Source organism: Silene latifolia, chromosome X (assembly GCF_048544455.1).
Source record: "Silene latifolia isolate original U9 population chromosome X, ASM4854445v1, whole genome shotgun sequence".
In the NCBI taxonomy this organism is placed as follows: domain Eukaryota; kingdom Viridiplantae; phylum Streptophyta; class Magnoliopsida; order Caryophyllales; family Caryophyllaceae; genus Silene; species Silene latifolia.
The window spans coordinates 4,012,528-4,025,318 of NC_133537.1; the positions used below are offsets into that span (position 1 = coordinate 4,012,528).

The 12,791-nt window shown below is 35.0% G+C and overlaps 1 protein-coding gene, 1 long non-coding RNA gene and 1 other non-coding gene across 3 annotated transcripts; all 3 read left to right on the forward strand.

The window, feature by feature from the left end:
• The first annotated feature begins 918 nt into the window (after positions 1–918).
• Positions 919–1,607, forward strand: LOC141622345 (uncharacterized). Its single transcript, XR_012532937.1, has 2 exons — positions 919–1,057; positions 1,437–1,607. It is a non-coding gene; the product is annotated as an uncharacterized LOC141622345 (long non-coding RNA).
• Positions 1,608–3,324: 1,717 nt separating this feature from the next.
• On the forward strand, positions 3,325–7,047 carry LOC141622344 (very-long-chain (3R)-3-hydroxyacyl-CoA dehydratase PASTICCINO 2A). Its single transcript, XM_074438392.1, has 8 exons — positions 3,325–3,646; positions 3,962–4,092; positions 5,107–5,195; positions 5,318–5,371; positions 5,762–5,832; positions 5,917–5,998; positions 6,558–6,654; positions 6,745–7,047. Exons 1-8 carry the CDS (start codon positions 3,576–3,578, stop codon positions 6,813–6,815), a joined length of 666 nt encoding a protein of 221 aa, XP_074294493.1. The 5' UTR covers positions 3,325–3,575; the 3' UTR covers positions 6,816–7,047.
• Positions 7,048–8,025: 978 nt separating this feature from the next.
• Positions 8,026–8,107, forward strand: TRNAS-GCU (transfer RNA serine (anticodon GCU)). Its single transcript has one exon. It is a non-coding gene; the product is annotated as a tRNA-Ser (tRNA).
• The last annotated feature ends 4,684 nt before the right edge of the window (positions 8,108–12,791 follow it).

Sequence of the window (12,791 nt, forward strand, 5' to 3'; positions counted from 1 at the left end):
AATTATTGGTTTCTAATTAGCAACCATTTTTGAATTGGTTGCTCATTATCAACCAACTTGACATTGGTTGCAAAAATTAGATGCTAATTAGCAACCACTCACAAATTGGTCGCTAATTAGCATCCATTTAACATTGGTTGCAAAAATTAGATGCTACTTAGCAACCACTCACAAATTGGTCGCTAATTAGCATCCGTTTAACATTGGTTGCAAATATTAGATGCTAGTTAGTATCCCATTACGAGTTAGTTTCTAATTAAAGATCAAGTTAAATTTGAAACTTTCTATATAATTACAACTTTCTTGAGTTTTTAAAATACTGATGTGAAATACTCCGTATATATAAGTATGATATTTAATGCGAGATTGAAAAACCTGGCTTTTTTTTTTACATTAAAAATTATAGTTGGTCTTGTTTAAGACCGTCTTAATCAAAGACCTCTCACATACTCATTAATGTCCATCCTTATTTTAATCGGATGTAAAAGACATTTTAAGTTAAAACCGTCTTAAGTAAGAATTCCTATAAAAATATTGGTTATTGGTTATACTCTATATAATATTTAATAATGAGTATAATGTACTCCGTATATAATGTACTCCGTATATAATTATACAAACGAAACAAAAAAGAGAGCAGAGTAGGAAGGTGGGCGGGAGAATTCATGCTTAAAATTTCGTTTTCCGCCAAAATGAATGTATCTAGCTGTCATATAATACCAAGTCTTAGGGTTTCTAACTCCTCTAGCCAGCCGCATACTTTGCTAACCTGCTCTTTTTTTCCATCTTTCTTCACAAAGTAAAGAAATATCATCATCAACTCACCATTTCACCTCTTTATCCACCTCTAATATGATTTAAGTTCATTTAATTTCTTTCACAACATGAGTTTCTTCTAATCTTTATCATTTCAATAGAATACCATTAGTATGAACAAATATTAATTTCTCCTTCTTCCAAAACTGATGGCTAGATCACGCATATAAATTTATAGATCCGAATCAACATTAATCTTCGAGTACACTTCTCATTTGCTCTGGGTTTGGTCATTTTTAAGGTGAGATCTTGAATATTCCACCATTATTGCTACTATATCAAAAAACAATTGGTCTTATTGTTGGTCGACCGTTATTGTTTGGTAGCTTTAGTATGATAATTTCATATGATTGGTTAGTTAAGTTTTATATTTAAGCTTTAGATGCAATTTTGGCTGTCTTTGTTCTTATGCTATGAGTAATGCTTGGTTTCTTGGTCATTAGAATTTATGTTATTTCTTTTAATTTAATGTAAGACCAAGTTTTTCTCTCTTTACTTTAATTATATTTGGTTATATATATTGTTGAGTATACAGACTTTTATTTTTCAAGTCTTTGGTACATATTTTCAATCTTTACACCAAGTAAATTTAATATGGTTGTGTGCCTTTTGCATTTTAGGTACAATCTTTGATGCAGATGAAGAAATCAACATCTCAAATTTAGGATGAAGAACTTAGTCTCAAATTGTACAAATAGTTTTCTTGTGCAAGAATATCAATAGTGTATTATGCTAATTGTAATTTGGGTTATACATATAATAAAGTTAATCAATATTTTTAATTGAGGAAATCAATACTTCATTACGTCAAAATTGTGGGTTTAAGCATTACTTTCAGCCTAATATGGGTTGGGAGTATGTATTTTTTTTTACGATCTGAAATACATTTAGCGACCAACAAATAGCTTTTAGTTGCTAAGTTACTACCAATTAAATTAGTCGCAAATTAGAAACCAATTCAGTTGGTCGCAGATTAGCGACTAATATAGTTGGTTGCAGATTAGCGACTAATTCAGTTGGTTGCAGATTAGCGACTAATTCAGTTAGTCGCAGATTAGCGACTAATTTTGCGACTAACTGGAATCTGCGACTGGGCCTACAGCGACTACTGAAATTTGGTCGCTAATTGGTCGCTAATTGGCTTTAGCGACTAATTTTTGAGCATTAGCGACTAATTCAGTTGGTTGCTAACTAGCCTTTTCCTTGTAGTGTTACAACTTACAAGTTATTGTCACTAGACCAACAAAGATATATGGCCATTAATTAATTAACTATAAGCCTATAACTTTACACGATATTAAAAGAATGGACGGTCCAAGCAAATAAAGCAATAAAATTGGTGATTAGATAAGAACCCATGATGTTAGTGGTATCACTAGAAGTGATAGATAGTGGTAGCATAACAACATTATGTAATGTACCCATTTTCTATTGTATACACTAACCAAGCAAATATAATTGACTAGTAAATCAATAATTAGCAAACACATCAAATGAAAAAGACAATTTAAGCTAATAAACAATTAATAATTAATAATAGTGATTAGAAAGGGGTTCTATAATTAAGGTTGTAGAATACTTTTTTTTTTCAAACAAAACAAATAATATAAAAACAAAATAATATACAGAATGATCGATAAATATTAAATTGTGACATAAGGAATTACGAATATGATGAGATAAAGTAGATGATAACTTACAAAATCAATTGCCAATTTAAAATTGCTCACGTGAAGAATAAAGTAGTTGAGTCTCGTCTCCAACTAAAACTTGATCTCTTTATTCATGAGCATTTAGATCAACTGATAAGAAGTTGTAGTTTCAACGTAAATCATAAGTCTCAGGGTTCAAACTGAGGAATGTAGCCGTGTAAAAAGTTAGATGACAACTTTACCGTCCCAATAATCTTATCTGCTTGTCTGCCTTGAATCGGGATTAAATAGAAGCAACTAAAACTCGAATATATGTAATTTGTAATATCCTTCTGCCTTCTCTTCCAACAAAGTAAAAAAAAAAAAAAAAAAAAAACTTACCTTGATCTATGATTTTCACTCAAAATTAAAATAAAACTAACCAAAATCCTCCTTTTATTATGTTAATACGGTTTTTCTAATATATGCCCTACGATATTCGTATTATCTAATTCCGTTCATATATTTTCTTTTTTTATAAGGAAACATATATATGTCGTTTGCTGTAAATGGAAGTAGGAAATATTTGGAGTTCGCACTTTCCAAAATAAATAAGCATTGGAATAATTTGAAACTCGGTATCACGTGGTGTCGCCCTAGCACTTTCATTATCGAAAATATTGCACCTAAATGACAATCTAAAACTCGTAACCATGTTAACGAACACCCCAATACAATGTACCAAAACTGAAAAGCCCAATTGACAGTATTGGGCCAGAGCCCACATCAGCTATTTATAATTAGTCGTAAACCAGTCCGACCCGTCCTGTTGGCCAGCTCTACGACAGTAAATTAAAAAGTTAAAAACGAAACAAATAGACCCAAATCCAAACACCAGAATCAAGTGATGAACTGATTTATGAGGTTAATCAATTCAAGTTAGTTGATCTGCTCACCTGCTTCATCCTTCCTCCATTAAATTCACCATCCCACAACCTAATTCTTCATCTCCATAACCACCATTAATTCTTCCTCTGTCTCCACTTTCCACCATTGTTAATCACCTCGTATTTCTCGCCCTTGTTCTACAAAACCCAACTCATCATTTCCCCAAAAACCCGTTTAAAAATGGCGGGTTTTCTCTCTTTATTGAGACGGGTTTACCTGTCTCTCTACAATTGGACTGTTTGCTTTGGATGGTTCGTCCTTTTTCCCTTTTTAATTGATTGGTTTGTTTTATTTTGCGTGTTTTAATTTATTTGAATTTCAGTAGTTAGTCTCTTGTAAAACCGTTCTACGCCTGAAACGGATCTTACACTATTATCTGCTGAAATTTTCCATCCCCGAGTTCAAATCCTGGCTCCGCCACTGTTTCCTAACTGGTGCACGTAACTGATCGGGAATGTGGGTTGTTTTAGATACTGTTAGGACTTATTGGTAATGGAAAGCCTCCGTTACAACAGATATATTTCGAGCTTATAACCCGTCTCAAATAAGAATTTGTAAAATTTCAGGGTACAGGTTTTATACTTTGCAGTAAAGACTTTGAAAGAATCGGGTCATGAACAAGTATATGATGCCGTTGAGAGGCCTCTTCAACTTGCTCAAACTGCTGCGTTTTTGGAGATTATTCATGGGTTGATTGGTGAGTTTATTTTCTTGGGTATTCCAATTGTTATTTTTATGATTTCAATGAAAAAGATTTGATCTTTATGTGAAAAACTATGGTGTATGACTATATGAGCTATGATAAACTGTTAATGTAAGGTCTATGAGCTATGGAGTATGATTTATAGAAAAAAATTGATCCTTATATGAAAATCAAGGTTAATGAGCGATACTTTGGATAATGTAAGGTTTATGAGCTATGATTCGTAGAACAACATGATCTTTATATGGAAATCAAGGTTTATGAGCCATAATTTGGATAATGTATTTATGAACTATTATTTGTAAAAATGTGATCTTTATATGAAATTTAAGGTTTATGAGCGATAATTTGGATAATGTAAGGTTTATGAGTTATGATTGTGATTGATGTATTGATGTTATGTTATTATGATTAGGAGACAAACTTGATCTTTATATGAAAATTAAGGTTTTGAGCTATATTTTGGATAATGTAAGGTATGTGAGCTATATACTCCGTTGTTAAAGTATTAATGTAAGGTGAATGAGCTATTGTTAAGAGAAAAGCTTGATCTTTACATCAAAACTAAGGTGTTTGAGCCATAAATTGATATTGCAAGGTGTATGAGCTATGATTAAGAGAAAAACTGGATCTTTGTATTATAGCTAAGGTGTTTGAGCTATACTTCGGATAATGTAAGGTGCTTGAGCTTTGATTGGGGAAAAATATGATCTTTGTATTATAGCTAAGGTGTTTGAGCTATAACTTCGGAGAATGTAAGGTTTATGACCCACAACTATAGTTGATTTAAGGTGCTTGAGCTCTAATTGGGAAAAAAATATGATCTTTATATAAAAACTAAGCTGTACGCGCTATAATTTGGATAGTTGTAAGGTGGACAAGCTATGATTGGAGAAAACTTGATCTTATATTAAAACTTTGTATAATGTGAGTATGAGCTACTATAATTTAGAAAAAAATTTGAGCTTTGTATGAAACTAAGGTTTGTGAGCTATATTTTTGCACAAGGTTTGGTGAGGTCTCCAATTAGTGCGACGCTACCTCAGATTGGTTCAAGACTGTATGTGACATGGGGTATTTTGTATAGTTTCCCTGAGGTATAAAAATTTTCGCCTTGTACTGGATTTATTTTGCTGTAGACGTATTTAGATTCGATTTATTAGCGAAACAGTACTTGTGAGTTTTGTATACTTAAATTCAAATGTTCTTGTGTTTGCAGACTCGAACTCATATGCTTGTAAGTTCATTAGTAATCAGCTGGGCTATTACAGAGGTTGGTATCTTTGCTTCCTTTTCTCACTAAAGTTGGTTTACTTTATGGTTGATTGTTTCACCCTAGTATTTGGATTCATTGATTGAGTCATATCTTTGCTAGATGAATAAATCAGAGAATTTATCTGGTTAGACTCTTATTTGATCAGAGTATTACTCGCATATTTCATACTTGACGCTGAACTAATAGTTCTGCATGACTTCATTGAGCATGGGTAATATATTACTTAGTTAGGGATAGACTTTAATTTGAATCACCGGAGGCTCGTAAGAACAACCTTCGAAAATTTTATATGAAAGGTTTCGTAGCTTGCTTTGGCTTTCTCAAATTCCAGTCTTTATTTTTGTCTGCCAGCTGATAAATACATTTTTAATTCTTGGATCTTTTCAGATAATTAGGTATTCTTTCTTTGGAATGAAAGAAGTATTTGGAAGTGCTCCATCTTTTCTCCAGTGGCTAAGGTACCTAAAATATTGATTCCGCCTTCATGTCAGAAGTTTTAATTCCACCGTTTCAGTCGTAAGGGTTACCGTTAAATTTTGCAGGTATAGCACCTTCCTTTTGTTGTACCCAATTGGCATTTCCAGTGAAGTTGGATTGATATACATTGCCCTCCCATACATCAAGGTCAGGCATCTAATTTTTTGCAACAAGGATCCTCTCCATTTCTTTTCTTTTCATTTCCACTCACAAACTCATTTAATAATATTATGTCCTCTGCACTCTATTAACCCTTTATTTTTATGCATAAATCGTAAACCGTTTGATGTTGACCAGATACAATCTGGACCGTTGATAGGTAATGGCCTCTCCATTTCTTTTTAGGAAATGGAGAGGATTCTGACTCAATTTTTTGTGTGTTCTCTAACTTCACTGCATAGATAGTATGACAACATTTAGCATTTTCATTTCCATTTTTAGAAATCCAATGTTTAGTAGAGTCATTGAGAAATGATACTTCTGACACGTGGACAAAACCCGTCAAGTTAAACATTGTCGTCAAAAACTGCTCTTGTGGCTCCTTGACATAAAAATGTCAGCTTTCTCTCTGTCTCTTCATGTGTTGAAGATCTCTGGATATATACAAACATTGAAGTACAGAAGTACTCGTAATCGTTTATGCTATAGTATAATGATTGAACATGTTAGTTCAAAAACTGATTTAGAATTCGGTTTGCTAACACAGAATTCTGAAAAGTACTGCGTGAGGATGCCCAACAAATGGAACTTCTCATTCGATTACTTCTACGCGGCTATTGCTGTGCTTGGAATATACGTTCCAGGTAAATACACGATTCGCCTTTAAACGACTCTGTGTGTCATTTTTTGTTTGATTAACTCGTAATTCAATGAGTTTGCATGAGCTATTTCAGGCAGTCCCCACATGTACACTTACATGCTTGGTCAAAGAAAGAAGGTCCTTTCGAGATCTAAGAGAGATTAACACTGAAGAAATGCCATCCTTTCCAGATTTCGCGATTTACACTGAAGAAGCTCCTTATTCCTTCCCTTTCACCTGCAATTTGTTGTACAAGAAACTGGAAATTGCTCGTCGTTGAGCATTTCCGTTTTTTAATTTATTATAGATATATACATCTCCTAAATTGGGGTGTGTTTTCAAGTACAATGACTACAGCGTATTATTTAGCAAACTAAGCTGGATCATCTTGATAAAATGTTCAGTTACATTGAAATTGCACTATTTATTTATTCCATATTTTCTTTGTATGAAAAAACCGACAATTAACAGTTTCGGCGATTATACATTATTTAAACATGTTAAAGAACTCTAAACAGTCCGCAAGGTAAGAGTCTAGTGGTTAAAACTTCAAAGGGTCTCAAGTTTAAGCTGTTCAAAGAGCAATCTTGTGGAGGTTATTTACGGCCTGAGGCTATACCTTCTAGCTAGCCATTGATCGCAACCTTCTCAATCATAGTTGTGTGATGCACATAAAAAATGAGACTAAGGGTAGCTTAGTCATTTATCCCTTTTGCTTATTTCTCGTAATTGAACCGCTGCATTTCTATCCTTGTTATGTCTGTATTAATTTAGATCGTATCATTTCAACAAACGTCGAGGAGTCGTCCCAAAGACTACGGCAAGTAGCCGACTAGTAGTGACCATCCTAAAGACTAGCAAGGAACATTGCGGCCAACAGGGGATCCCTAAGAAGTAGCCACATTGTTAGCAGATGATTCTTTTCCTTGAAAAAAGTCAAGGAACGTCAATGGCCAACTGAACAAAGACGCGACATGGAAATATGACAGAGAATCTACAGGTAAAGGGAATCTATTTACAAAACATGTTTATATTAGAAAACAATACTAGGAATCAAGAAAAAAACAATACTAGGAATCAAGAAAATTGAAAGAATAAGTAAAGATGAAAAATCGCCTTGACTTGAAGAAAATTAAGTTTTTACCGATTCTTCATTGGGATGCAATTTGCAATAGCAAGATCATTGAAAACACGGTTCAAGTTAACAATCGTCGAAACCTAAACCTAACTAACTTAATTAATCAAAACACCTAAAACAGAATCCTACCTAATCAATCAAATACAATTGAAATTTTGAGAGAGATAAAAAGAGCAAATAGAGATAGCGATCGTTTCTATGAATAAATAATTAAGGAACTGAACTTTTAACACATCAGTCGCTTTGGCCGAGTGGTTAAGGCGTGTGCCTGCTAAGTACATGGGGTTTCCCCGCGAGAGTTCGAATCTCTCAGGCGACGTTTTCTGTTTAACTCTCTCTTTTCCAGTTTTCCTAAATAAACACATTGATTGTTTTTATCACAACTCTTTACATTGCATTTTTTTTTCTGCGTTAAATAATATATAAAACATGCATACTATGTAAAAGTTTTTGGTCTGTTTCATACATTTAATTAATTAATTTGATAGTTCTATTGAATATTTGAATCTATTCGTATGTACAACCATATAGTCATTGGATCATCTTAAAGAGTTGAGTCCAAGAGAAATAGATGTTGCATCGCTCATTTTTAGACAATATTAACGTAAGGGCGATTAATCTAAGGTGTCTAAGTTAGTCGGTAGTACTCTTTTGATCAATTAGTTTTAAAATAAAAACTTACTAATCCTTAACTTAATCGTCTACCTCGCATATTTTCTATAAAAAGTTGTCAGAAATAAACCCTATCAAATACCCATGTTAATTCAAATTTAAAACTTTGAATTTCAATCGCATTTTGCATGAAATTTAAACAACCGATTTGACACATGTAACCTAAACAAATACTTATTCAATTAAACTAAGTTATTTTCAGTATCACAAAGGAGATTACTCCACCTCTCGTCCTCTCGATATAGGAAGACTCGTGATCACTACCATACAAACAATTATCAAAAAGGAAAAAGGCAGTCACTCCAATTGAGGGAGTACACGTTCAACATATTGCCGGCCCATGAGTCCATGACTATTGCCTTGCTAATTGCTATTGTCAAGCATGGATCACCAAAGCATCTTCTTTAAGATGAAGGTGTTAAAAAGTGATACACATGCGTGGTTGCGATAGTGTATAGTTTACTCATGGGCGATTGGGCATCTTGCCCCCAAATGACCCTAATTTGGCATATGTACTTGGACGTTTTCATCAATTTTGTTTCACAATTACAATATTAGTCTATTGTCCAAGAGACCATAACTATTTTAAGAGTTTAACTCCACATAGAAAAAATTCGATGTATTGGTCTGTTTAAATTGAGGAATTTAGAGGGAAAGGAAAAGAAGGCAGAGTAAGCGATTTAAAATCTCTTCCCTTATTTGGAGGATGGGACATGAAGGGAGAATGATCCTTTTTTTTCTTCTTCAAGACAAATCAAAATCTCTCCACAATAGTCAAAATTTGAAGGGAAATTGTATCTAAACATCCACATCCACATCCCATTTCCCCTCCCCCTCCCTTTCCCTTCACTTTTGCTGTCCAAACACACCCTAAGTTTGCAGCTAGAAGAGGACCCGTAGACATACCCATAGGTTTAGGGATAACCTGGGACGAAGTCTCTGATAACCAAGTCAATATGTACATACTAATATTCGACTCTTGAGTTTTAAAGAGGATACGAGGTTGAGAGAAAAGGGGAGATTCGCATATAGTTTGCCCTATGTGACCTTTACCCAAACGGGCGTCTATAAGTATAACGAGTGACATTATTATGTGATATCGGTATGGTGATCAACTGATCACTAGTGTAGTATGTCTAGGCCGAAAAGTTGTGGTGCCGGGAGGTGTCATTCGACGTAAAAGCTACTCGGATTCAGGGGTAGTTAGGTGGATCATTTAGCTTTGAGTCATGCTGGTCTATCAAGGGATTTATCCACATTAAAATTAATCAAAGCACCTCAAAACTATTCTCCTATTAAGGATTCACATCCTAATGCATATTGAAATCTTTCAAAACTTAACTCAAAACTCAGACTATCTCGAGTTTAAAGTAAAACCGGTAAAAATTTAAAGTTAAAGAGCTAAGACCCAACTCATATTGTCATACAAGCACGTTTTCTGTTTAGGCTAATTCGCTATAAATTTTAGAATAAGTGAAAGAATTAATAAACGGTTTTTTCCCATGGTACCCTCGAACTTTGGCGGATTACACATGGTACCCCTCCTTTTAGCATTTTACATATGGTGCCCATCAGTTTGACTTTTTCCTTCCCCAAATGCCCTTACTAAGCTTGCCGTCATAACGCCGTCAGTGTAATTCATTTGGCGCCAACAACATAACCAACACACACCCTTATTTGTCTTTATTCTAACCTAAACAACTAATAAACCCTAAATTTCATTCTATCATCATCATAAACAAAATCTATTCATCTTCCAAACAAAATCCCTGATTTTTACCCCAAATTATCCCAGAAATTTTTCCAAAACCCTAACCCCAAACAAAATCCCTAATTTTACCCCAAATCCGAAAGTAATCTCCTTTTTCAAGCTTCATCTGCGGATTTTCGTCCTTCCAAAGTGTAAAGGTAATATCTTTAACAACTATCTTTATTTTTCAATTAAGTTCATAAAAATTGTTTATTTAGATTCAGTTAAGTTATATGAAGCAGTAATATGTGTTGCATGTTAGTATTTGTCAAATAAAATTCACGAAATTAGGGTTGAGTTATATTTTTGATTAATTTTCATCATTGTGTGTAATTATAGGATGGATCCTGCAATATGGTTGGAATTTAACTATGGGGGAAGTGCTTTGATTATCCAGTATATGATGTTGATTTAATGCAATTACTAGATGTAATTGGTGAGCTTGGGGATGTGAGTTTGAAGCAGAATGTACTCATACCATCAGTTTACGACTTGTTTTATAAAAATGGTAGGGGTCAGAAAATATATATAAGAAATGATAATGATTTGTTGAGCATGTTTGCTCATTTTGAAGGGAGAAATGTTAAGGTTTAGTTGGAGCACACTGAACATCCTATTAGTTTGTTTAGGTTGGCTGAGGGATTGAAAAAGGTACAAAGAGAGGTAGAAGGGAAAAAACAGAGGGAAGAAGAAGAGAGGGCTAGAAGGCAGAGGGAGGCAATAGAAGTGGAGCCTTTGAGCATTGAAGTGCCTGTGGTGGATGTAGATACTAATGACACTGAGTATGTAAGAGTTTACACCTCCCAAGAAATTGCTGATGAAGTCCTACTAACCCAACCCACTAATCAACAATCTACTCCACATTCACAACCTACACCCAAATCTCCTCCACAGCCTGCTCCCAAATCTCCTCCACCTGTAACACAAACAACTCAATCATCACAATGTCCCACTTCTGATAGGTTCCATTCACAACCACCAGAACCTGTTTCTAAGTCAGTCCCAAGAAGGAGTCAGCAAACATCAAATAAAAAGATACCTAAAACCTATGCCAAGAGGAAAGGGGTATATGTTCCAAAGTCTAAGCAGGGGACCCCTACTGAGGTTAATGGTGTTGAAGACAGGCCTAGAAGGAAAAGAGTGCCTTATTCTTGTATGGAGGTGGAGGATGACATTGATGAGACTGATGAGAGTGATGAGGACTATTATTGCAGTGATGGTGAGGATAGTAGTGACACTGATGGCAGTGCAATAGTTGAAGAGCAAGAGATTGAGGAGTTGGATGATAATGAGGCTGTTCATCCATTTGATGCTGGGCTCACTATTGGAGTTCATGAAGAGGATGAAGAAGATCATGAGCAGAGTTTGAAAATGTACAAGAATGGAAGGATGTATACACCAGCTAGATGGAGTCAGATTGTGTTAAAGCCATGACTAATGTTCATGTCTAAGGGGGAGTTTCTGTCAGTGCTCTCTGATTACTGTGTACAAGAGGGCTTCAGTGTCATTGTGTTAAAATCTGATAAAAGAAGATATACAGCTGAATGCAGTGGGAAGTTGTGTACTTGGAAGCTTCATAGCTCATGTTTGCCTGACTCTGTTACATGGGCTATTAAAACTCTAACAGGGAACCATAAGGAGTGATTTAATTTGAAAAGGAATCCTATGGCAACTGTTCCTTGGATGGCTAAAAAGTTAGAGACTGAATTGAGAGCTCATCCTGAGATGCCAGTTAAGTCTATGGCAGATTTGTTAATGAAGGGTTATGGCATTGATGTATGCCTAAGGACAATGTATAAGGTCAGAATTGTTGTGGCTGAAATGGTGTATGGAGGATTTGAGGAGAGTTACAATAGCTTGGCAGCTTATGGAGAGGTGATAAAACAGACTAATCCAGGTTCTTGGGCTTTAATTACTTGGCATAACCCTCAAACTGGTCAGACTGGTGGTCAAACTGGTGGTCCAGTCCACTTCAAAGCTATGTTTGTGAGCTTTCACTCATGGATCCTTGGCTTATGTGGGGGGTGGCAGATAACTGGAATTCCATGTAAGCATGCATGTAGAGCCATTTTTGACAATAGGGAGCAACCAGTGGACTATGTGCATGGATTCTATAGTGGTCAATGTTACAAGCTCACCTATGGAGAACATATTCATCCTTTACCTGATAAGGATGCATGGCCAACCTTCCAATTCCCTCAAGTTTTACCCCCTATTCCAGAGAGGAGCATAGGAAGACCTGCAAGGCAAAGAAAGAGGAAACCAGACGAGCCCAAGAAAAAAGGTAAAAGATCAACAACAATCACATGCTCAATATGCAAAACTGTTGGACACAATGCAAGATCTTGTAAAGGAGGTCCAACAGCAAAACAGAGGAAGGCTAGTGCTGGTGGTGGCAGTCAGAAGAAAAGGGCAAGGAAAGATGGAGCTTCAACAAGCAAGGGATAAGTATGTTTCTGAAAAGACACTCATTTTTTGGCTAAGCTAGGTTGTTAACTAAGTCAGTTGCCATATTTTGTTGTAGTGATTAATCAACTTATATTTTGTGCATTTGGTAAACTGTTATGGGTATATTTTGTGC

Bases quoted from the DNA above. Each gene is read 5' to 3' on its own strand.
- LOC141622344 (XM_074438392.1), top strand. From the start codon at position 3,576: ATGGCGGGTTTTCTCTCTTTATTGAGACGGGTTTACCTGTCTCTCTAC. The intron at 5,196-5,317 runs GTATAAAAATTT...TTGTGTTTGCAG, and splicing joins TTTTGTATAGTTTCCCTGAG to ACTCGAACTCATATGCTTGT. The intron at 6,655-6,744 runs GTAAATACACGA...GAGCTATTTCAG, and splicing joins GCTTGGAATATACGTTCCAG to GCAGTCCCCACATGTACACT.